Consider the following 24349-nt stretch of genomic DNA (forward strand, 5'->3'; position numbering starts at 1 on the left):
TCAGAACTTTTCTAGGTGGAGGAACTCCATTGAGACTCTGGTTACAAATGGAGCAGCTGGTAAGCAGGATAATAACTAATAAATCTTATCTTGACATAATTAATGAGGCTGCTATAGAAACATGTAATAATTGATGATATTAATTCAATACCCTATGACGTAAGCATAAACAGTTGCCTGGCTTGTGCTTCTTAAGGAAGAAAAGAATTATCCAGCCATTCAGTCTCTGTGCCTTTCAAAAGGGACATTCTCTTTTGTTCTATGCGGGAACCTTGGGTTCCTCGCCTTCTTCTTGGCACCAGAAACAAAGCACTGGAAAGCCAGGTGGGAAAATGTACGCAGTCACCTCCATTGAGAACTGTTAGCTGTTACCTGCCAGGCTTCCAGAATCAGGCCAGACATGTGAGATCTGACTCCGATATACGAAGTGGGATCCCTCACCCTCTAGACTCTGTGCTAGTCCAACACCAGCAATGGACACAGCGACGGGAGCGCGCCCAGCACTTCCACTCAGAACCCGGCACTTGATCTCATTTTCTTTTGATTAAAAAAAAAAAAAGAAGAAAAAATAATAAAACAAATGTGGTGGTGTTTTGAGATTAAAAAAAAAAGAACTCACTAGAATTAATATGTAAATATTTACATTGGCCTTAGTTTTTAGACTCTAAGAAGTATATTCAAGGTCAACGACTCACATTCTGATGGGGACAGGGAAATCTTAGTGGAGAGGAGGAATCTTTGCAAGCTACTAGGTGCTATGAATTATTTCCTTCTATGAGACAGTAAAGCAACAATGAAAAAAAAATCTGGAAATCTTGCCCAAAGAAGATCCACACTAAAATTTTTATAATTCTAATTTTAATTATATTTTCTATTAAAAATTTGATTCAACTTTTTATGTCCAAAATTGAGAAAAACAACTTGTTCTATCAATAAAAGGGATAAAATTAAATGAAAACATCTTCACTTTACCGCAGTTTAGGTAATACTGTTATAATATTGGCTATTTGACCTCATTAACACATTTAAATAAAAAAACCTGAAATGATTTGGTCAGTGGTCTTATTCATGTCATTTCTATCTGATTAAATTAAGGAAAGTATCTAGGATTGGGAATAACTTTCAGTGAAATTAAGTAAATGTGTTTCCACTAATGTCAAGAAATTAAAATTATAAATGATTTTTAAATTCTGCATAACTGGAGAGGTTGTGTTGAAATAGAAGTCAAAGAATAGAGTCATGTCCTCTTACCTCATAGTGACTACTATTGCATTGTCATGGCATAGACAGAGGGTAGGTGCAGTATTTTAGTGGTAGGACACTTACCTAACATGTAGGTCCTGGGTTCAATCCCCAGTACATACAAAAACAAATAGCAACAACAACACACATGGCCAGAAGCCATAGGAGAAGAGTGTCATACTTTGAACATATTTGTGTCATCGAGATACATCAACACATGGAAACTCTTGTGCAACCAGTGTGTAATGTACATATGAATGGAGGTATGGTGGATCACTCTTGGCGGGATAAAGACACTGTATAATATTCAGTCTGTTCATAATCAAATATATATATACATATATATGTATATATATATATATATATATATATATATATATATATATATACAATTTTCTAGACCATACCAGGTTGCTAGTTTTGTGATTTCATAATATATACTGGAGGACAACTACATTTGTAATAGTTTTTTCTTTCAATTCCTTTTGGAGAAAAATAACCACACTTCATGACACTTGAAAGAACCTACCATTCACAGAAAGAAGAGAGCAACTGGTCGACCCAACAGAGACGGCTACAGCTGAGGTGGGAGAAAATCCAGAGCCTGCTATGGTTAGTATCGTGCTTTCTGCATAGGACCCTGGAAGTGATATACTTAAGTCACTACATTTTAGATGAACACACTTAAAGTCTATTATTATAAAATCAGATATTTCTTAGGTAAGAATATGCCTATCTTCTATAAGATCCAAACAATAATCCTGAAATTAAGCAGGAGGAGAGACACATATATTTGGCAATGACATTTTTTCTATAAAATTATTCTGTATTGATTCATATTTTTGATCTATGTGTTAATATGTATCAGAATATTATTTCATTGAAATATGGAATTAGGTAAGAAAAGAAAAGTATCCTTTTGACAAACAAATTGAAAAGGCAGCAACCCACCATGAAACCATGGAGAAAAGAATGAGCGACAAGTGACACTTCTCATTTGCAAAGAACATGGAGGAAAGGAGAAGCACCTGAAAGGCGGAAGAGGGGAAGTGGAAGGAGGAAGTAGAAAGAGGACAGTGATCAGTGGGAGGAAGAAGGGAGAGGAGAGGAAGTGCTGAAGGATGAATATGATCAAAACACATGAAAACGTCACAACAGAACTAATGATGTATTATTAATATATTCTAATTACACATAAAAATAAAGTAGATAGCCCCTGAGAAATGACACCTAACGTTGACCTTTCACTCCTAACACACAGACACACAGACAGACACACAGACACACACACACACACACACACACACACACACACACACACACAACCACCACCACCACAAAACTATATATGTATGTCAAATACAAGAGGCATTAAAACATCATGGAAGAAAACACACAAAATTAATTACTGTGGGTACCTCAGGGAGCTGTGAGGGCTAGGACAGAGACGATACTGAAAGAGAAGTTTAGCTTCTCATGATATTTTTTGACTAGTGGTTGGAATATAGGCAGACATTGCCAGTGAAGAAGAAAAAGATGGCTAGTTTTTATTTTACTCATCATATTTTCCCATTATTCTTAAGTTGATTAAACATGATAAAAGGCAATTCAGGGGGCTGATTATTTTGAGCCCAAAAGAATTTTTAGGAACTTCATAGAAAAGTAGAAAATCACTAGCAAATACAAGGGCACAAACCAGATAAGGTTTACTTTCAGCTACTGAGAGGAAATATAAGATTATGACTTCTGAATTCATCACTATAGGTAAAAACTCACCCTTTTCGGTCCTTCTCCTTGACACTTATTTAAGTTTTTAGGAGCTCACACAACACCCTCAGTCACATTTCCCCCAGCAATAATGCATCCCGTAGGTTGGGATGAGTTCTTGGCATTATTTGTCCTGTTTTCTCTTCTTCTGTTGAGCCACAGCTACCCTATTGCCTGCCTAGCTGCTAGCTCTGCTGTAAGCGTTCTCACAGGGTGAGTGTTAGTACATACAATAGTCGAGTGCCAGGACAAGGTTCAAAGCCACAGGGGAGGTATAGAGACTGATTCTAACTCACAAAAGTAGAGAAAAGAGAGATTAATGACGTACTTTAGCTTCACAGACGTATTTTTTTCCACATAAGTAACAAGCGCTTCTTCCCATAGTTTCAGCTGATAAACAGTTTTCACTATATTGAGCTGTTTGCTTACCTTAATGACTGTAATATATATATTAAAGATTATTATTAGCCAGGCTCCATGGTGCATGCCTGTAATCCCAACCCTCACGGAGGCAGAGACAGCAGATTATCTGTGAGTTTGAGGCCAGCCTGGTCTACAAAGTGAGTCCAGGATAGCCAAGGCTACACAGAGAAACCTCATCTTGGAACCACCCCCCAAAAAGATTATTATCAGAGATTACTTTTTTTCCTTTTGTCTATCTTCCACCATGTATTTGAAGTTGCAAAGCAGAGTGCTACCTTCAGAAGGTGTTGTTGTCAGGATCAGGGGAGTGGTCCTGGCATCCCACGTAAACCCACAGTCACCCGAACATTTAGCTGGAATTCCATTGACATAGACTTCAACCTTCAAGTCAAGAAACACAGATCCAGAAGTGAACAAGGCTAAAGAGACAACAGAACTCAGTAACAAAATATAGCAATAATCCCTGGAAGTATAGTGTTTATACACAGGATTTGGAACAAATAGGATATTGTTTGTGTACATAAATGTGCTTATGCTTTCTGCTTTGGCATCTTATTCTCCCATGTATCCCGCCATTCATTCGTCTGTGCATTTGCATAGCAAATGTGCCATTAGGCTTCTGATGTGGTTGTAAGTAGGAATATAAGAAATGCATCAAAGAAAACAGATGGCATAGCACTCGGGAGGCAGAGGCAGGCAGATTGATGTGAGTTCAAGGCCAGCCTGGTCTACAAAGCGAGTCCAGGACAGCCAAGGCTACACAGGCTACACAGAGAAACCCTGTCTCAAAAAACCAAAACCAAAAAAAAAAAAAAAAAAAAAAGAAAACAGATGGCATCCTGTCTGTCATCCAATATAAAGTAAATGTAAGATGAAAACTTACATAAATTAAATCATGATAGCATTGTTTTAATTAGTGATATGAATAAACGGAGAGGTTGCTTTAAGGAATGTCACCTATACTTAATATATTTTTATTATTCTCATCACTAAAGCGGCAATTATCTGACACAAATGCTGTAAATATTAAATAAAATAATATAGTTACTAATTCTGTCAGTGTTAGATTTAAAAAACTTTCTGAAACCACTAGGAAGATAGTTTTCCCCAAAGTGGGAAAATAATCATGAATTGGCCAACTGTAATAAAAAATATTCTCATGAAACTATACCCGAAAACATTCCTGCTTTACAAGGCCTTCGGTATATTGGTTCAAGTTAGTTACACATTTGGAATTATAAGTGCTATGAAAAAAGCTGGAGAGATACCTGTGGTTGCTGATTAGGTGTGCGAAGCATGTCTCCAGGGATGCGTTGTCTAAATAAGCCACCTTCCGTCATTGTGGTAACTGTCACATTAGCCTTTTCTCCAATAATGTTGGAATCATTAATCTATTTTACAGAAAATGAATTTACTAGAATAGCAATGGGGAATATAACCAATTTAAACATGGCTGAAACTAAATAAAACTTACGGATGTAGAGAAAAAAATTTAACTTAGTCATATTTATTTGAAAAAACTTCTAGAGTAACAATAATTCAAAGGAAAAATAGAAAGAGCATTGCATTTTACTCTACTATATTAATTAAAATAAGAAAGAATGAATCTAAATAAAACACATTAACTTTATATTTGAAAATGTTCTCTGTTCTTTTTCAATATTCTTTGGTAAATTATTAATAAATAATTTAAAAGTTGAGTTACTTTTCCCTTTAGCATTTTTCATCTCTGGCTATCTTGGTGTGTCCTTCTGGAATTATATTTTCTTCTAGTCATAAAAACAAAGCCAAATTTTATATATATATATATATATATAAATCTGGTCATTTTAAAGTCCTTATTCCAGTTGGCAACCTTTGGATATGTCAGGGCTCTAGCAAGGACACAGGAGCCCTCACGATGGACTTTGCATGAGCGTGTGATGGCGAACAGCAGTGATGAAGTAAGGACAATAGGAAGGACACAGGTGCCCCCATGACAGGCTATGCATGAGTGTGTGATGATGAACAGCAGTGATGAATAAGCAGCGGAGACTGGTGGGGAGGAGAAAGGGCGGAGCTGGCAAGAGAAGGGGCGGAGCTAGCCAGAGGGGACCACACTCAATTAGAGAATTTTAGAATTCTAGTTCCAAGCACGTGCCTGTAAAGAACCTCTGTGTTTTTATAACTGTTACATTTTGTACAATGAATTTTATGTCTATATACTTTCATGTGTTTTTTTGCCTCCTACTTTCCTGTACCTCCATTCAAGACAATTCCTGAGTAGAGTTCTTCACCTTCTGCATCCTCATGGCATATTACAGCTACATGACAGTCATTAGAGGGCTCTGTCATTTCAACAATCATTCTCCCATCGAACAAATTTTTTTTAGCTTTTTACAGTTTTACAGGGAGAAATGATGCCTTGGTGACTACCTTTTTGCTTACATCTTTCTATATTTGTATTACTGTTTCAATAGGGTGGAATTACATAGCAGGTTGCTAAATCACAGGTAGCTATACATTAAGTGCTTTCTCACACTTTCATCACTAAACCATCATTGTCCCTGCGTGTGTGTGAAGGTGTTCATAAGGCACAAGTCCCAGAGTGTCCTGCTCTATCACTATTTGTAGAAGCCTTGTTTTAGTTTTTGATTCTGTGCACCCCTAGCTCTTCTTCACACACTCTGGCATTCACTGTTCTTCCGGTCTGATGTGCAAAATGTAACAGTTGATGACAACTTTAGACTTTTTGTTTTGTTTTGTTTTGTTTGAGACAGGGTTTCCCTGTATAGCCTTGGCTGTCCTGGAACTCACTTTGCAGACCAGGCTGGCCTTGAACTCAAAGAAATCTGCCTGCCTCTGCCTGCCTAGGGCTGGGATTAAAGGCGTGTGCCTCCATGCCCTGCTGACAATTTTAGATTTTACTTGAACAGGTCATCTTTCCAATAACAAGAGCTTTTTCAATCCGGGTGTGGTGGCACATGCCTTTAACTCTAGCACTCAGGGAGGGAGATGTAGGCAGATCTCTGTGAGTTTGAAGCCAGTCTGGTCTACAAAGGGAGTCCAGGACAGCCAAGGCTGTCTCAAAAAACAAACAAAAAGAATTTTTACAGTCTCAAAAGAATTATAGGTGATGAGGCTATTTATTCATGTGCCCTGTCCAAATTACAACTGGATTTATTTGTGAGACTGGTCCTTGCCTGTATACCATCAACAATCCCACAATACTGCTTGGCTTTTTCCAATAACACTAGGATTTAAAGTACCAACAGTGATTCTCTATGGAAAAACATGCTTGCCTGGTCATTATAATGCAGAACATTTTTCTTCTGTTCAAATAATTGAAAAAAAAACAATTAAAGAAAACCATGAATCCCAGCTCTTGGGAGGCCAAGGCATGTGGATTTCTCTCCACTTTTCTATCCATGCAATCCTAGCCTGGCCTATAGAGCACGTACCAGGCCAGCGAATGCTACATAGTGAGGTCCTATGTAAAAAACAAAATAAACCAGAAGCAAAATATAATTAGTTCATAGTTTGCCTTTGAAAAACCCACAGTCTCCACTTCTGTTTAGGACAAGGAAGAGTGCAAAATTAGCAAAGAGCAGAGAAGGAAAGAGGGGCTGGACGCAGGAAGGGACCTGTAGAAGGGGCTGCTTTCCGGAGGGGCTTTTCCACTTGATGCTCCATGAGTGCCCAGCACAGGTGCCCTCTCTGCTGACTGAGACCTGTCCTACTTCTTCCAGGCTCTGCAGGGCGAACTGCAAGTCTGCGGCTGGCACAGCAGCAGGGATGCCTGAATCACAGAAAGGAACAAAAATTCACAAACCCAGCACTCTTCAAGGTATTGTGTATGTAAAGCATCACTTGCCAACCATATCTACTTCCTCTCTGTCAAAGGGACATTTAGAGATTTTTATCCCAAGAATTTATTTATTGATGAGAAACAAAATTATATGTCTTGATTTAAATATTTTTATTTGACTGTCAATTTATGGACAATCTAGAAGTCATGAATGTAAGAGAAACTCTGGGGAATTAAACAGTTATATTTGGTAAGACTGAAAAAAAAACCTCAAAGGTCACCTATGAATAATCTTGTTTCTTGTTACTGACAATTTTAACTATATAAATCATGTAGAAAGTGTCACTAAAAATAAATGTACTTCTGGGTGTGGTTGCACATGTCTGTAATCCCAGCGGTTGCACATATCTGTAATCCCAGCACTTAAGGGGGCAGAGGCAGGTGGATCTCTGTGAGTTTGAGGCCAGCCTGGTCTACAAAGTGAGCCCAGGACAGCCAAGGTTACACAGAGAAATGCTGTATTGAAAAAAAAGTGTGCCAAAAATATATCATTATTGTTTACTTAGCACTCAGTGTAACTATGATAAACACTGTAAAGCATATGCATAAATTAATACTTTCTAGTACTAGCTGTAATATTTTACAAAGCAAAACACAGTAGGTCCTAAAACTAATACTAAATAAGTATGAAACAAATCACAAATGTTATTATTTTAATATATGGTGCTTATTACAGCCCAACTGTTCAGTGGACACATGGTAATAGGTACCATTTTAGACAGGACAGCATATATTTACATTATTTAGTTAAGGTTTATTTAATATAGTGTGTCAACCCCATTTTACATTATTTTAATATTATAACATTTCTGGATACCATAGTAATGATTTTTCTCAAAGTATATGTCATATAAGGCTGTAACTTTACATAAGACCATAATTTCAAGCACCTTCATAAAAAGAACTCTTAAGAGTTTGTTATACCTTTACTGACATTTTGTATATTAGTTTAAAAAAAATGGCTACAACGGATAACATTGGCTTTAAAGTGGTGAGTTCCTTCCTCAACTACCAGAAGAGCAATTCTAAGATAAAAATGATATTACTGACTTTAATATGATGCATATTATTATTATCCATATTTTATTTAGATATTTGAATGTAAGATAACGAAACACAGTAATTACTAAGAGCAACACATACTTGTGTATTTGAACAGCTTTGGAATGCCTCTGAACATTTTAAATATACCTTTCAGGATATGTCCATAAGCTTGAATGTCAAAGCTGCCACTTATAGGTGGAGAAGCTTCTTGAATTTTTTGAATACGGATCTTTGACTCCCCTGGCCAATTAGTTCCTCTGTAAACCGACTCATTCCTTGTCTCATTTGTGATTATCTAATTTCCAAAATAAATATTGATAGAATGATTAAACCTCACAATGGCTAACACAATTTCCATTTCATCATGTAGGATCCTGTGACATGACATAAAGGAACCTCATATATTCAGGATTCTTCAGGACATTAAGGAAGAGTTCCATAACTCAACACAGGCCATGCCTGTACAGCTGCAATAAAGAGGGCAAAGTCACTGCAGTCATCTGTGCAGCCATCAGCTGGAATGACAGTAATACCTTGTCAACTCAGAACACACCCTCCGTCACTCAACGAACAAATATTTATCAAGCAAGCAAGCGCCCTGTTCAAGGTACAAAGCACACCACTGTGTGGAGGCAAAGAAGCATGAGATGGAATCATCACTATCAAACAACTAAAACACCTTTTGGAGAATAACTGTAGACACATAGCCAACAATATAGGGAGCGGTATGGTCAGTAGAGTGATGGTTTCAGCCTCACTAAGTAATTTTAACACCAGTCAACTGATAGAAGCAATATGTACTATTGATATTCATAACTTGTATGTGTAATAAGGAATATGATGTCCTCCGATTCAGAGTTTTCTGTCACTCTTGTGGATCTGAAAATTCATATAGAAATAAGTAAGATACATGATAGAAAAAAATGCGTGTGTGCCAGCTTTATCCATGCCAGAGATTAGAAATAATACAAACCTCCATGAATAGAAGAAAGAAATGTGTTCCTTTTGTATTATAATATGCAGCAATTCAAAAGATTGAACTATCACTAAAGATAACAAAGTGAATCTTGCAAGAGTGATAGGGAAAACTTTATTGATGATAGAAGGCAAAATTGTAGTCATGGGGAAAGTTCCCAGGAACAAATAATTTTCTTTTCCTTGATCTAAAGTGATCTCCATAGCCACAGCTACTTCTTAAAACCTCAACGAGTTCATCAAGGTTCAGGGATACATCATGGACAACAAAAATGCAACAATATTTTAAAGTACAAATAACGAACAGATGGAAACCATAAGTTAAAGTACAAGACCATTTATGTACTCACTTATAAGTGGATGTTAGCTGGTAAGTGAATAATAATCAAGCTACAGTCCACAGACCCACAGGTGCTAGGAAAAGGGGGAGGGCTCGGAAGGGGCACATGGATCTCCCTGGGAAATGGAAATAGATTTGTTGGTGGAATGTGGAAGGTGGGAACTGGAGGAGGAGGGATCAGGCTAGGGAGGAGGGATGGAAGGAGGGAGAGAGAGAGAGAGAGAGAGAGAGAGAGAGAGAGAGAGAGAGAGAGAGAGAGAGAGAGAGAGAGAGCTGGAATTAGGGGATGGTGTGGAAACCAAGTGCAGTGGAAAATTTCTGGACTCTTTGGGGACGACATTTGTGAGGACTTCCAGTAGTGGAGGATGTGATACAGAGTCTGAAGTGGCCATCTTTTGTAGCCAGACAAGGCTTTCAATTGGCGAAGCCAGGAGTGTTTTGGGGTTTTTTGGGGGGTTCCATGGAGATGCCCAAACAACTCAGGCTGATGCTACAACAGAGGGTCTCTCCCTGAAAACTGACAGTGGGGCCCTATTGCCAAGGACAACACCCACATACCTCAGGGAATGTAAAGAGGTCTAGTTGATGCCTACACGGCACCTTCACCCCTACATTCTCATCTCTTTGGTGCCAGAAGGTACTTTCCAGGCGACTGAAAGAGAACCATGGACACTAACCCAGCCAAAAAAACTTTCAACCTACAACCTTTGCTGTCTGTATGATGTTCTGGCCAATAAAGGAAGTGGGCAACCAATGTCTGGTTTCACTTGAGGTCCATATCATGAGAAGGAGCCCATGCCCAGCACTGCCTGGATGGTCAGGAACTGGAGACTGGATAGTCCAGAAACTCAGGGTAGACCCAAGCAGGAGTAAACCTCCTACCTCCCAAAAATCAGTGAGATGACTCCTAGTGAGAGTATGCTCACTAGATCAGTACTTTGTCCAGTGATTGTCAGTGGGGCTTCCTCTGACAGAGATGAAAGTGGGTACATCAAACCCATAGGTAGATATTATGGGAATAGGGAGTCTAATTGGAGGTCTCCATCACGTCCCTCCCTCAGAGTTTGTGGTACCCCCGTAGAAGAGGGGGAGGAAAGATTATAAGAGTCAGAGAGGATGGAGGATGCCAGGAGAAGAGGGACCACTGAATCAACTAAGCAGAGCTCATATGGGCTCACAGAGTCTGAAGCAGCAAGCTCTGGGCATGCGTGGGTTTGCACCAGTCATCCGTGTATATGTTGGGGCTGGTAGCTTGGTGGTTTTGTGGAACTCGTGACCGTGGAAGCAGGTGTATCTGACTCTTTTGCCATCTCTTGGAACATTTTTTTCCCCTCCTAGTTTGTCCAGCCTCAGTATGAGGGCTTTTGCCTTATCTAATTGTAACTTGTTTTATTGTGCTTGGTTGGGGTCTCTTGGAGGCCTGTTCCTTTCTGAACAGAAACAAAAGAGGACCTGGAGGAATGAGAGATTGAAGGGGGCTGGGAGGAGCGGAGGGAGGAGAAACTGTGGTTCTGGTGTGCTGTATGAGAGGAAAATGTATTTTCAACTAAAATACAAGACAATTTGTAATTGCTTCAAAATTGAAATAACTATACAAGTCTAGCAAACCATATTCTGGGGACTGGTGAGATGGCTCAGCTGGTGAGAGCACTTGCCCAGCAAGCATGGGATCTGAGATTTTATCCCAATATCCCTATAAAAGGATAGACATATCCACAAATAAATGCCAGTGAGGCCACACACTGGCCTCACAGCTGAGGATGGAGAACAGAGGGGAGAGGGGGGAGGGTGTGGCTGGGAGGAGAGGAGGGAGGAGGCTATGACTGGGATGGAAAGTGAATAAATATACAAATAAAAATAATGATAAAAATATATCAGCAAGACATTCTGTAGACACAAAAAATTGTAAAATATTGTAAAATAATTTATATGAAGACAGACCTAAAATAAACCACTTCAACACAAGAAGAATAAAGCAAAAAGAACCCACTGTGTTCAGTGTTTGGGCATACTATGTAATCACAGTAGGCAAGAGATGAAGAATATACACAGAGAGAATGGAGAAGAACACAAATCCATAAATATAAGCACAAAATGTGCTGAAGGATCGCATTCCCAAGTGCATAGGAATAATCCAGTAGAGTAATGAAGTATCTCCAATAGCAGATGTCAGAGTAGCTGGAGTCATAAGGAAATATGTACTATCCTATGACAAAATTTTACTAAAGCTCAGCTCGGAATGGGCCACTGCACATGAAATATAAAGTCTTTAGAGACAAAATCTTAGTTAATATTCTCATATTTTGGATCAGGAGCACTATCCATCAAAGGAAACAAACAAACAACATTAAGCCCTCTCTGGGAGACTTTACAATGAAGGTGGAGAGGCAAGTTGTGGTCTAGAAGAAAATGCTTGGTGAGAAAGCTTAAAAAAAAAAAAGAGCAATAAGCAAATCGATTAAAAATGGACACTCCATAGAAAATACACTGGTGGTGAAAAATCTCAAAGAGTGATGTTCAACACTACACTAGCCATTAGAAAATGTAAATGAAATCCTAATGAGATTAATATCACCTATCCTGATGGCTAAAATGAAAAATAGTGAGAACATCAAAATGCTAGAAAAATTGTGTGGAACCTGATTCTTTCAAATACTGTTGGGAGGAATATAGAGTAGTGTGGCCATTTTGGAAAACAATATACAGTGTCTTTATAAAATGGTAGCTGTATTTACCAAATTGACCCATAATTGTAGCTGTTACGCATACAGCACCCAAAACAAAAACACAAAGCCCCAAGTGAGCAAATTTTATACTGTTGTTAAGTGAAGCATTTACAGTGAATATGTCCATAGTGAAGATGTTGAAGACAGTAAGAATAAATACTGAGCCAGGACGAGGTAAAGACAGTGTTTTGGAGAATATTTATTTCTTCATTATCTCCAGTTATGAAGTTGTTTACTTGGTGAGTGGTTCTCTGTAAGTCTCTAATTACAAGGGCTAAAATAAACTTTAATTTTGAGCTTTTATATATTTGTTTTTAATTTGTTGTGGAAATGAAACTAATAAAATTGTGTATTTTTATAGGTAATTAAGTTTTTAATGTTTGTTATACTTTTAGCATCGAATTCTGATTGAACTTTAGATAACTCAAGTAGTATATAAACTGCTCAAATTCCTTTGGATCCATAGAAAACTAACCATATCCTCCTTCTCTGTATAGATTGATGTTAGCAAACGAAATGCTGCTCATAATAGAAGTAATTTTAGAACATTGCAGCACCATCTTTTTCTTCAGTAATGTATATTCATGAATCTCTTTTGAGGGCTCAGAGGTGAAGAACACTGGCTGCCCTTCAAAGGGTGTAGGTTTAATCCTCAGCAACTATATGGCAGCTCACAATCATCTGTAACTGCAGGCCCAGTTAACCGAGGATGCCCTCTTTTGGCCTCTGTAGGCACTGCACACATGTGGTGACAGATTATGTATATATACACACAAAACTCCCATACACATAAACTAAACTAAACTAAACTAAACTAAACTAAACTAAACTAAAGTAAACTAAACTAAACTAAACTAAATAAACTTCAAAATGAATCTCTAATGGAAGAACTCATAAATTTTTACACATACAAGGTAAATTCTACTTGATCTGACATTCTTCCTCTTTATTACATTTTAACTTATTCTCCCCCCCTCGTGTGTGTGTGTGTGTGTGTGTGTGTGTGTGTGTGTGTGTGTATGTGTGTGTGTACCATGTGTCATGATGTGCTATGAAGGCCACAGGACAGCTTGAAGGACTTGGTTGTCTCTTAGTCCCAGTAATCACACTCAGGCCACCAGGCACCTTACTCAATGAATCATATCATAGGACCCCAGTCTTCATATTTACAGATATTTCCCCTGTTTTCCCACATAAACATATTTTAAAGAGAATTCTCAAAGCATTTTCATCTTCAATCTCAATAAGTCTCTAAGTTTTGTTCATTGCTTCAGCATAATAAATAATATTCAATTTTATACCAGATTTTTTAAATTAAGGAAATGCATGATATCAAATTCTGGTGGTCATGAAGTTGAAAGTAGTAACCATAAAGTTCTAGGCTTACCTGCCCAAAGCTCACAGCCATCATGGGTATATTGTGACTGCAGTTATACAAAGTCATGGTAACTGAATACTGAATTGTCATATTTGATCCACTTAATTTGGTCTGATTAACTTGAAAATGCTTTACAAATATTCCTTTGTCTGCTAATGCTGGGGGTCTTCTCTTTGGCGTTTCTGAAAAAGTAAGTGGGAGGTAAGATTACAGTGTATGTTTTTGCTATGTTATTGACAGAATTTGTTTGGATATGAATCTATGAGCAGGACGTGATAAATGATGCTAAGACATGGAAATAAAACTTTCACTTATAGCATTGTTATCACTTAAGTCTACAAAAGCTCTCAGGTCAACCTTATTAGAAAGTTGTCACTGTTGAATAGTTACATTTGAGGAACAATTCTCCTTCATAATTGATTTCTCAAAGACAAGTGAAAATGTTTGCCAGGCAAAATCCAGAATCATAATATTAATTATTGCTATTATAGTAAGAGGTCTACATTAAGAATTCATTAATCCTTAAAATAACCACATAGCTCTATTCATTACAAATAGTTAATTCATTATATTACTGAAGTGAAAGAACAAATCATGAATAATTCAGGATTCATATTTTGTGTCTACCACTAGATATAAGAAAATTTTCCATGGCAAGATTTTACAGGTTAGATTAAGAAGCTTGAAGTATATATAAAATGACTCAACATACCATCCAGGGCTGAGATTGTAGGTGTCTGTCCAATGTACACTGCATCCACATAGATGGGCTGGGATCCTGATGATTTTTGTAAGCTAATCCTTTGTAGAGAAAAACTTACCCCAGTATATTTGGCTTGTAAAAAATCTAGAAGATCTATGCAAGTGTAGGTCCACCTGAAATATGTTTAATAATTTAATTTTCATGTTGTAACTAATATAATATAATATAATATAATATAATATAATATAATATATAACATAAAACATAGATGGCATTACAATTTAAAGAACAGTGGGCTGGAGAGATGGTTCTATCTAGAAAGTGCAAAGGGATCAGAACTCAGAGAGCTGAGACAGGAGACACTCTGGAACTCGTGCCTATAATAATGTCTAGCCCAGTTGGAGAGCTCCAAGCTCACTTTAAGACTCTATCTCAGAAATGACAAGATGTGATGGAGACTGATTTGCATTTAGAATTTTGGAATCACCAAAATAGGAAAGATGTTTTCTTCAAGGCTGTCAAATACAAATAGCCAAAACGCTAAGAATGTAACATTTTTTTAGTTCCTGATTATGTCATGGTTTTTCTTGCTATAGGTAGTTTATTGTATATATGTGTAAATATATAAATGTATATGTAAAAAATAAAAAATTTTTAATTAATTAAAATACAACAAAAACCTCCAAAGAAATCTACACCCTTGTCTTTGTTTTTAGATTTTTCCTCCTCTCCATCCTATACTCCATCCCTAAAATAAATAAATAAATAAATAAATAAATAAATAAATAAATAAAATAATAATAAGGCGAGAAGGTACTAACAATGGCGCACAATGTTAACCTTTTCTGTTTACATACATGCATAGGTACATACATATATGGAGAAACAACACCCTCTAAATTTAATAGAACAAAATATTTCACTGTTAGTGAAAAATTAATGTTGTGTACATGCAGAGGTTTTCTTTGTAGCCTTGGCACTGTCTATAGGGATGCAAAATAACTTTCTACCATGATATGTAGGAAGCTAAGAAACATAATTGGTATAGAGCACAATAATGCTATAGTAAAATCAACTATTATGTTAAATATGTAGGAAGTAGAACAGAAAGTTCTGGTTCCAATTTTAGTAGAAATACTAGGAGTTTTTTTTCTCCTAGGATCTAATATAGCCTATAGGCTTATCATATATAGACTTTATTAAGCTGAGACATGTTTCTTCTATTACTAAACTCTTTGGGGGGTTTTAATAGGAAGAGATTTAGGATTATGTCAAAAGTCTTTTCTGCATCTATTGTAAGTTTTTGTGATTTCTATTCTTTAATCTATTCATGTGGTGCACTGTGCTTACTGATTTTCATATGCTGAGTTCTTCTTTTACCTCTGCAATGAAGCCAACTTGACCATGGTGAGCAAAAGAAATAGGGCCATGTTTATATTACAAATATTGTAGTATAACTTGTTTTGAATCCATAACGTGTCTTACATATTTCCAGAAGCAAAGTTGTATTCAAATTGCATATCGGCACTTCTAATGATCTTGCCACTGTCTTGATACTTGAACTTCAGGCCAATGTAGTTGGCCAAAGATCCTTTGTATGCGAAACACAACTACATGTAAAAATATGAAAGAGGTCATTAACAATATTTCGCAATTACTTTGTATTATAACAATTCAAATGAATACAATACAACTCTATATAGGTTTATTGAACATTGTTATACCATAAAGTATACCAGAACCTTAAAAAAACCAAATAGGCTTTGACCAGTTAGATGTCAGAATATTGTGCATTTGAATGTGATTTTCTTTAAAAATTATATAATAATTCACTCTACGAGAGTGAGTTATCTAAATTCCAATTAAAATTTATGAAAACGTGAACTCTGGTGCCCCATATTTGACCACCTCCCTGTGGAGGGGAGGCCTGGTGGCACTCAAAGAAAGAGTAAGGAGGCTACCAAGATGAGACTTGAGAGCCTATGACCATATAGCGGGAAAGGAGGTCCCCCCTCGGTCATAGACCTAGGGGAGGGGAATAGTGTGAAAGCGGAAGGGAGGGAGGAAAAGGAGGATACAAGGGATGGGATAACAATTGAGTTGTAATCTGGAGAGGATACAAGTAATGGGATAACAATTGAGATGTAATCTGAATAAATTAACGAAATAAAAAAACATTTATGAAAATAATTTTTCTGAAATCATAAGAGAAGGTATGAATGTGACGGTATATTTCCTTATTACTATTGCTCTCGCTGCCTCTCTCCTTCTTCTTTTTTTCCCCTGGGAATCACTAGGAGAAAGATCACAGAACTAGAACATGAATCATTAGTCCTGTCCAAGATGACAGGACTCAAAATGTCAAGCAGTTTTCCTAGTCTTAAATTTTCATGAAATTTTATTAGCAGGGCATTTTCCAGATTCAATTAGCATATAGATTTCGCAGGCTCACCTGGTTATAAGGAAATAATAAAATGTCTCCATATGGTAATTTGTTTGCCTTAACATCTGCTGAGTCAAAAAGAACAGCTGCGTTTTTCAGGGAGTAACGGCCACAGTAAGCATCCGTCTCAGCCGTCTTCTGCCCTCTGTTAATATGCTCCTGTAGAAATAACAATACTTCAGATGAAAACATGATTTATTGTCGTGACTTTCTCCCAACATTTCCAGCTAAGTTATTTAATGTCCCACTCTAATCCCATTGTTTCTTCTGTACTTTAACTTATAACGATCTCTCCCATCTCTGAAATTAAAAATTTTTTTAAAAAATTTAATTACATCTAAATTGTTATTCCCTCACTTGTATCTTCCCATTCCCCCCTCTCTCCCTCTTTCACCCTATTCCCCTCCCCTAGGTCCATGACATAAGGGGAACCTCCTCCCCCACCATATGATCACAGCCTATCAGGTCTCATCCTGGTAGCCTGCTTACCCTTCCTCTGAGTGCCACCAGGTCTCCCCACCAAGGGGAAGTGGTCAAACAGGGGGCACCAGAGTTCATGTCAGAGTCAGTCCCCTGCTCTCCACACAACTGTGGAGAACGTGCTGTCCATTGGCTAGATCTAAATAAATCTTTATACATTCATTACAATCCCTAATCATACAATTCATTCTGCTGATGTGTGACTGCTTCCCAAATCCTACCATCTTTTCTGATACTACAAGCTCACTAAAAATATTAATTCATTTTCCATGAATGCTTGTTTCATAATTACCCTGTACCAGGTTTTTATTTATTTTAATTTTATTTTTCATAATTCAAATGATGAAAGACACTATCCTTATATGAATAGGGTAACACTTTGGGACAAAAGAGCTAAGGATTATGTTAATCTCCACGAAAGGAATCTAACTCATGTAAAAGCAACTCCACCTGAAGAACAGATGAGTTGCCTTTAAAGATAAACAGGAATTGTTCAAATCAGAGAAAGGATCAACAGACTTCAGAGGGTAAATTAATCAGCGTGAAACATCAAAGACAAGAGTGTGGTGTTGGAAAATGCAAACAGTTGGCATTAAGCAAAGCACAGAAAAGCTCTCCTTAGGATGGAGATGGGAGATGCCATTGAGGAGGAAAGGAGTGGAGTCTAATTCTCACTGTCATAGGACTACATTCAGATACATATACATGCATTAAATTGAGAAGGCTGCAGTTAAGCTGAAAAATTTTCCATTTTATCTCTAATAAATTCACTAATGCAAAGTGATTCGTGGTTATTTCTAGAGTATTGATCTAATTTAACTACCTAGACCCCATGCTTTATCTTTGTGTATGTGTGTGTGTGTGTGTGTGTGTGTGTGTGTGTGTGTGCATGAAAAACACCTAGACCCTATGTTTTATCTGTGTGTGTGTGTGTTTTCCTGCACGAATGATTTGTGTACACGCATGTTTATGTGTGAGGTATACATGTGCCACGGCATCTATTTAGAGGTCAGTCCAAACCTTCCACCTTCTTTGGGCCAGGGTCTCTTGTTTGATGTTGCCTACGCAGGCTAGCTGGCTGTGAGTTTCTGCGGATTCTCATACCCTACCTCCAATCTCACCATACAAGCACTGGGATTATAGGAAACTCCCACGTCTGGCTTTCCCTGGGGTCTGGGCATACGACCTCCAGCCCTCACATCTGTACACATGTTTTGTTCGCTGACCCCTCTCCCCATGCCTGTGTTTCATATACTTGGAGGGCCACTTGGAAAGAGCGCACATCTAGCTGACTCCAGTATTCAGAATAAAAATTAGAATATATTTTCCTCTGTATAGTAAACACAAATTTTATATCTCATCAAGAAACAAATAAGAACTAAGTAGGCATAACAAAAAGCAAGAAAAAGTTTACTTGACAACTTGTTCGCATACAAATTATATGGTCTGAAGCAAGTGATGAAGGGGACGTATTCTTCAGTCATGTGAAGAATACATGTTAACACATTCCCGAAGTTCTTATCTCTATCTGTTTTGTTCACTGTCTACTTATCAGGTAAATTCCTGCATGACGGAAGCACTGTTTTCACAGATGACTCATCTTAGGGTCAGAGAAGATGCTAGACCGAGCCTTGCCAGCAAATCTATAAGAAAATTAACGTTTGCAGTTCGACTTAGAATTAGCACTAACAACTTATGCTAGTTCAAGAGAAGAAAAAAAAAATCTCAAAACACTTATGGGAAGTTTCTTTCAAGGTTCACTAAACACTACACACCAGTTCAAAATCAGTTTCGTAGTCTCTGAAGTATTTCACTAGAAATCCTTCTTCCAGATGCGCGATTTCTGGTGGACACTTGGCGCTCACCATCTCTTCCACAGCTACCTGAAACTAAATGAACAATATTGCTTTAGTGGCTTCCTCTTAATGAGCTTAGGGTATTGATTTGAGTAGTTACTTCTCTATCAGATTATGTTCATGAGATAAACTCCATTTGAGCTGTAATTAGGATACTTTTATATATAATTTTGTAGGAATTTTCAAGTTAATATGTGATTGTTTTAGTGTCCACTGATATTATCAAGAAAAAAATTTTTAGGATAAGTATGTCCAATTGGCTATTATTATCATCTTAGTTTTTATATAATGCAGGCATTTTGTTAAGTAGTGTTTTAAGAAGAACAAAAAAAAATGAAATAAGCAATTATCCAATTAGATATATTCCAAATAAATTGTTTTCCCAATAAATAAAAAAATTAACTAGGAAAAAACTATATGCTCAGATGTATTCTATTTTTCAAAAGAACAGATCAAACACTGCCTAAACTTTGGATTATATAGGAATGATTATGCACTCATGAGCCCTAAAACTTTCACTCCTGTTTGTCTAGCAAAGCAAGGAAATGATTATTTCTTGGGAAATAAAAGCTTAAGGCAATGCATAATATTTAATTGTCAAACAAATATTAATTGAAAGTCACTGTACAAATAGTTTCTAAGACTAAGGAACCCACAAGCATGCTTTGTTTAAAAACAACCCCCACTCCACCCCTACGCAGCATAATCGGTCATGTTGACATGGATCAAAGAATTCCTTCCTGATTTTCTCAGTCTTTGTCACATTTTCCCCTTCTTTGCTTACAATTAATTGGACAAGACAGTAACAGAATGTATCACATCTACTTGAAGTATTATTTATATAAGATAGGTTTCTTTTTAATAAAATAATGAAGGATTTAAGTTTTATAACAAAGTCTTTGCTATACTCCCTTTATTTTTTTTTTATTGCACACAACAGAAATTTGGATTTGGGGGTGGGGAGAGAGAACACTGGGGTGAGTAAGAGTATAAATGCTCCCCACCAAAGCACAGAATGGTGGTGACAGATTTGAGATGCTTTGTCCAGAGAAATGGGAGATCACACTAGATTGTCTCTGCGCGTGTGTGAGACAGAGGCACTTATGATACACATCTCATTAAGTTAAGCAAAGTGATTTTCACTGATGTCCTGAAGCAATGTCCTTTCACATCTGTCTATAAGCAGCCAGTGGGAACAGGGAAAGGATCCGGAAGAAACACACTGTGGAATGTTCCTGGAGCATACCTCAGCTTCCGATGACTCTGCGGCAAGGGGCTTAGAAGCAATGCCATCCCAATTTAACGTGAACGTCTCCAAACTGGGCTGTCCTCTGGTTTGTTCTGTAATATTCACCGTGATGTTGCTCCCTTCAAATACTTCATAACCAAGCAGATCAAAGTCCCCTGCACGAGGTATCAAATAGAAATTTAAAATGACAACATGACACTTAGGCATCTAAAAAAGCCATTCGCTTGTAACCAAACTGATTGTATTTGGAGTTCCATTAACATAAAAGAAGCAGGAATGGGAAAGATGCAGAGTGTTTCGGCAGAGCAGATTTATTCACGGCAGAAACAGCCAAAAAATATTTGACTCATTTAAATGCTATTTACCGGTAAAGAGGAAACATTATAAGAAAAGCAGGTTACAATTAAATCAGGCAGTAAGGGGACTAATTTAGTCCTTTTTAGATGTAAGTATTTACTGCAGACACCTGCTATTTCTGTTGTCTATCAATAGAGTATAAAGTCAATTCCCAGGCCTTGAACTCCACTGCCTCACTCTGTGTGCTACAGTCTCGTTGTACACCCTGTTAGGATTTACCATGGATTTGTTAAGGCCTCTGCGGAAGCTTCAAAGTTTCTCTGTGATCTATAATACAAGCGAAACACAAGCTTACCTCTAGCTGACACAAAGGTTATTGTGTAGATAAAGCTCTGGAGATCCTTCCTGCTGGTCACTCGAACTGAATCTGGTTTTATAGACCAAAGATCATTTAGAGCCGACTGCAACATGAAGTCAGATGCATCAGCTGGCAGCCAGACTTGGGACGAAATTTAAAAAAAAAAAAAAAAAAAAGGAAAACAGAAGAATTGAAATCTTCCTAGGCTATTGCAGCCCAAACTGATGTCTTATACTTAAATTTATTCTTGGTCACATTAAAGTTAACAAGCAGAAAACTGATCCAGGATAGTAATGTTAACTGATTGGTTAGTAATTTCTTTGACAGTAGGGAACCATATTGTATTTAAATATTCCATTATAGTAAGTACTGCATGCACTAATTGATATTTCTTACTTAGGACAACAAAAATAATTGTCCGGGATTATTCATTGTTTAGGATTTATTAATACAGAAATGTGTTATCGACTGACAAATTAGTATTTTGTAAATGTATTACCAAGACAAACTGAAGGGAATATTTATTCTCTGTTATGATAAATTTGATTCCTAGTTTCTGAATTTATATCCGAGAGTCATATGCATGTAAGTATGCATATGCTTTACGTGTAAATGTTTTATTAAATTATAAATAAATGCAATGGTATAAGCCAGAGAATTGTTTGCTGGTTTCTAATCTCAGTAGGGCTCTTTCTCCTTTGTCTACATGCAACTAAAGCTATAGTTTCTAAATTACCATTGTGCTAGAGTGAAGACTTTATACCTATGTTTATACATAAAGGCAGATATTTCTCTTGCTCCTGTTGCTTACCAGTCTTTTCCATGTTGTAGTTGAATCTGTATTGGGCAAGGGGACATGAGTTAGCCCCCACACACGGGCCGGTTACTATGACCTGCTGCACTTCATGAGTCGCACCAATTGTCTCCCAGTTTTCCAATGTTATAACCTAGTTTCCAAATAAATACAACTTAATGTACAGCCATAAACGAAATCTAAATATTTGTAACTCAGTGCCTCTCCAGTGTTCTATGTTAATGTAAATGATATTTTACAAGACGCTTATATGAGTTTTATGAAATAAAAGCCTGAAGGTTATAACAGATATGAAACCCAAAAAGTACAAAATTACATTTCCCTAACTCACTCAATGTGATAACCAAGCGGACCTGGTCCTCATACATTTACTCCTATAAGGGATAAGGAGTGAGGCCAGGATCTCACAGATGGCAGGCAAATAGTCTAAGAACAATCCTCAATACTAGACACTGATTTTCAGTAAAGTGGATCTATCATCATGGCAAACCTGCACTTCTGGGATGACTGTTGACTGAGATTTGATGATTTGTTCTTCGTTTATGGCATCTCCTGACTGCTGTTCAGTAAAGGCATTTTTATACTGGTACAGCCCAACATCAACAAAAGCACTCAGTCTGTACTCTTGAAGCAAGATCTCAATGTAATATCTGAGAAATAGAGCAAGGAAGGTAAATATTTTCCCCAAAACGTTTGCCATCAAATCTTAAAAACAAACAAACAAAAAAAGGAATAAAAACCAATAACGTGAATAAAAGTTATTAAACTAAAATAGTGTATAGACACAATTTTTTTTTGTTTTTGTTTTTTTGAGACAGGGTTTCTCTGTGTAGCCTTGGCTGTCCTGGACTCAACTTGTAGACCAGGCTGGCCTCGAACTCACAGCGATCCACCTGCCTCTGCCTCCCGAGTGCTGGGATTAAAGGCATGCGCCACCACGCCCAGCTTGTATAGACACAATTAACACTAGGTTTTATCATAGTATTTTGTTAGACAAAATTAGCTATGCAAGGTATGTATACATTATCAAAAGGGTGTTCCCGTTCAGATTAGCCAATGGGTATTTACCACAGAAGGTACTGGCCCCAGGCCTTAAGGAGCTGAAACAAAAGGATGGCGCAGACCGACACAACACCTTCTTGGAACACAACACTGAGGGCGGGAGGAGGGTAAACGAAGAAGCTTAGAGCTCCAGCGAGAACAGCTACTAGGTTACACTTATTATACGTCACTGCTCAGTGGATATATGAGTTGGAGGTAGAAAGTTCTTGATGTGGTTTGGATCGTAAGCATTCCCCAAAAAGGTCAAATGATAAAGGTTTGGTGGAGAGCCTAGGGCTCCCTTAGGGCAATGAAACCTTAACAAGGGGAGCCAAGTAGAAAGAAGTCTTTGAGGACATATGCTAGAGAAAGATACACTGAGGCTCTTTTCTTCTATTTCCATCTCCAGCTTTTCCTTTTGTTCCTGGCTACAGCGAGGTGACCAGGCTTCCTCCACCCACTGCACACGTCCTGCCATGATATGCTGCTGGGCCAGCAACAGGGCCTAGGAGTCATGAGCTAAGACACCTGAAACCATAAGACCATATCAAACGTCCTTCTAATTTAAAATTAACCGCCTTAGTTTAATGTCAGTATTCTCAAAAACACAGAACAGAATTTAACAAAAATTATAAAAAAATAAAAGATTATAAATACAGGACACCTAACTTAGGGTTTTGTGTGCATGAGGCTAAACTTGCTACAGAGAACAACGCCCCCAAGCTTCTGAGAATGATTCATTCTCTAAATTAAGCCAACAGACCATTGTGTAGAGCAAAATAAGTAAGTAAGTAAGTAAACAAATAAATAAACAGATAAATAAATAAATGATTTAAAATAGGGTTACATTTTAAATGACACATAGTAACTTAAATATAAGAAAAAAACATTCTTACTCTTTTCCTTTCTGAAGATGAATTTCCTCTGACCTTTGTGTTGAATTTGAAAAATAACTGTTGGCATTTGCAGAGTAATATGCGATCCTCACCTTATCCCAGAAAGAGAGAAGAAAGTTTTAAAATAAATTCTTCAATAATCATCATTTATCACTACTTCAATTTTAGAAACTTTATCAACAGGAAAATGTGAAAAATCTGTATTTTCCTTCTAAGATCTGTTATTCATAGTAACCTGAGCTTAAAAAAAGTGTCAAATCTATATTTGTTCCATCCTTTACTGATGCCAATATCACCACCCAAGTCTCAGCACAGTTTCAGCCTTTCCAGTGATAGAACTACAGGAGAAAATAGCAAAGATACAAAGTAAAGGTGGAGTTATTATTGTTAATATTAAATGAATGGACTTTTGTTATAAAAACAAAACTCTTAAAGTTTAAGTTACTTAATTGTTTTTTTCTCCTTTATTA

General features: G+C 37.2%; 1 protein-coding gene across 1 annotated transcript in view; it reads right to left on the reverse strand.

Annotated features, from left to right (window-relative positions):
- The window catches only part of PKHD1L1 (PKHD1 like 1), a 144008-nt gene that overhangs the window by 87153 nt on the left and 32506 nt on the right, over positions 1–24349 (reverse strand). The window contains exons 14-29 of the mRNA XM_084803031.1: positions 23880–23971; positions 22433–22592; positions 21940–22075; positions 21126–21269; positions 20471–20628; positions 19144–19257; positions 16898–17047; positions 15931–16055; positions 14455–14618; positions 13752–13924; positions 8471–8618; positions 7056–7210; positions 4701–4823; positions 3708–3813; positions 1772–1882; positions 373–537 (exon numbers count right to left, since the gene is read on the reverse strand). Of these exons, the coding sequence (XP_084659157.1) occupies positions 373–537; positions 1772–1882; positions 3708–3813; positions 4701–4823; positions 7056–7210; positions 8471–8618; positions 13752–13924; positions 14455–14618; positions 15931–16055; positions 16898–17047; positions 19144–19257; positions 20471–20628; positions 21126–21269; positions 21940–22075; positions 22433–22592; positions 23880–23971 (2224 nt within the window). The remainder of the gene's footprint in view (positions 1–372; positions 538–1771; positions 1883–3707; positions 3814–4700; positions 4824–7055; positions 7211–8470; positions 8619–13751; positions 13925–14454; positions 14619–15930; positions 16056–16897; positions 17048–19143; positions 19258–20470; positions 20629–21125; positions 21270–21939; positions 22076–22432; positions 22593–23879; positions 23972–24349) is intronic.

Source organism: Acomys minous, assembly GCF_964271855.1.
Source record: "Acomys minous genome assembly, chromosome: 12".
Taxonomy (NCBI): Eukaryota; Metazoa; Chordata; class Mammalia; order Rodentia; family Muridae; genus Acomys; species Acomys minous.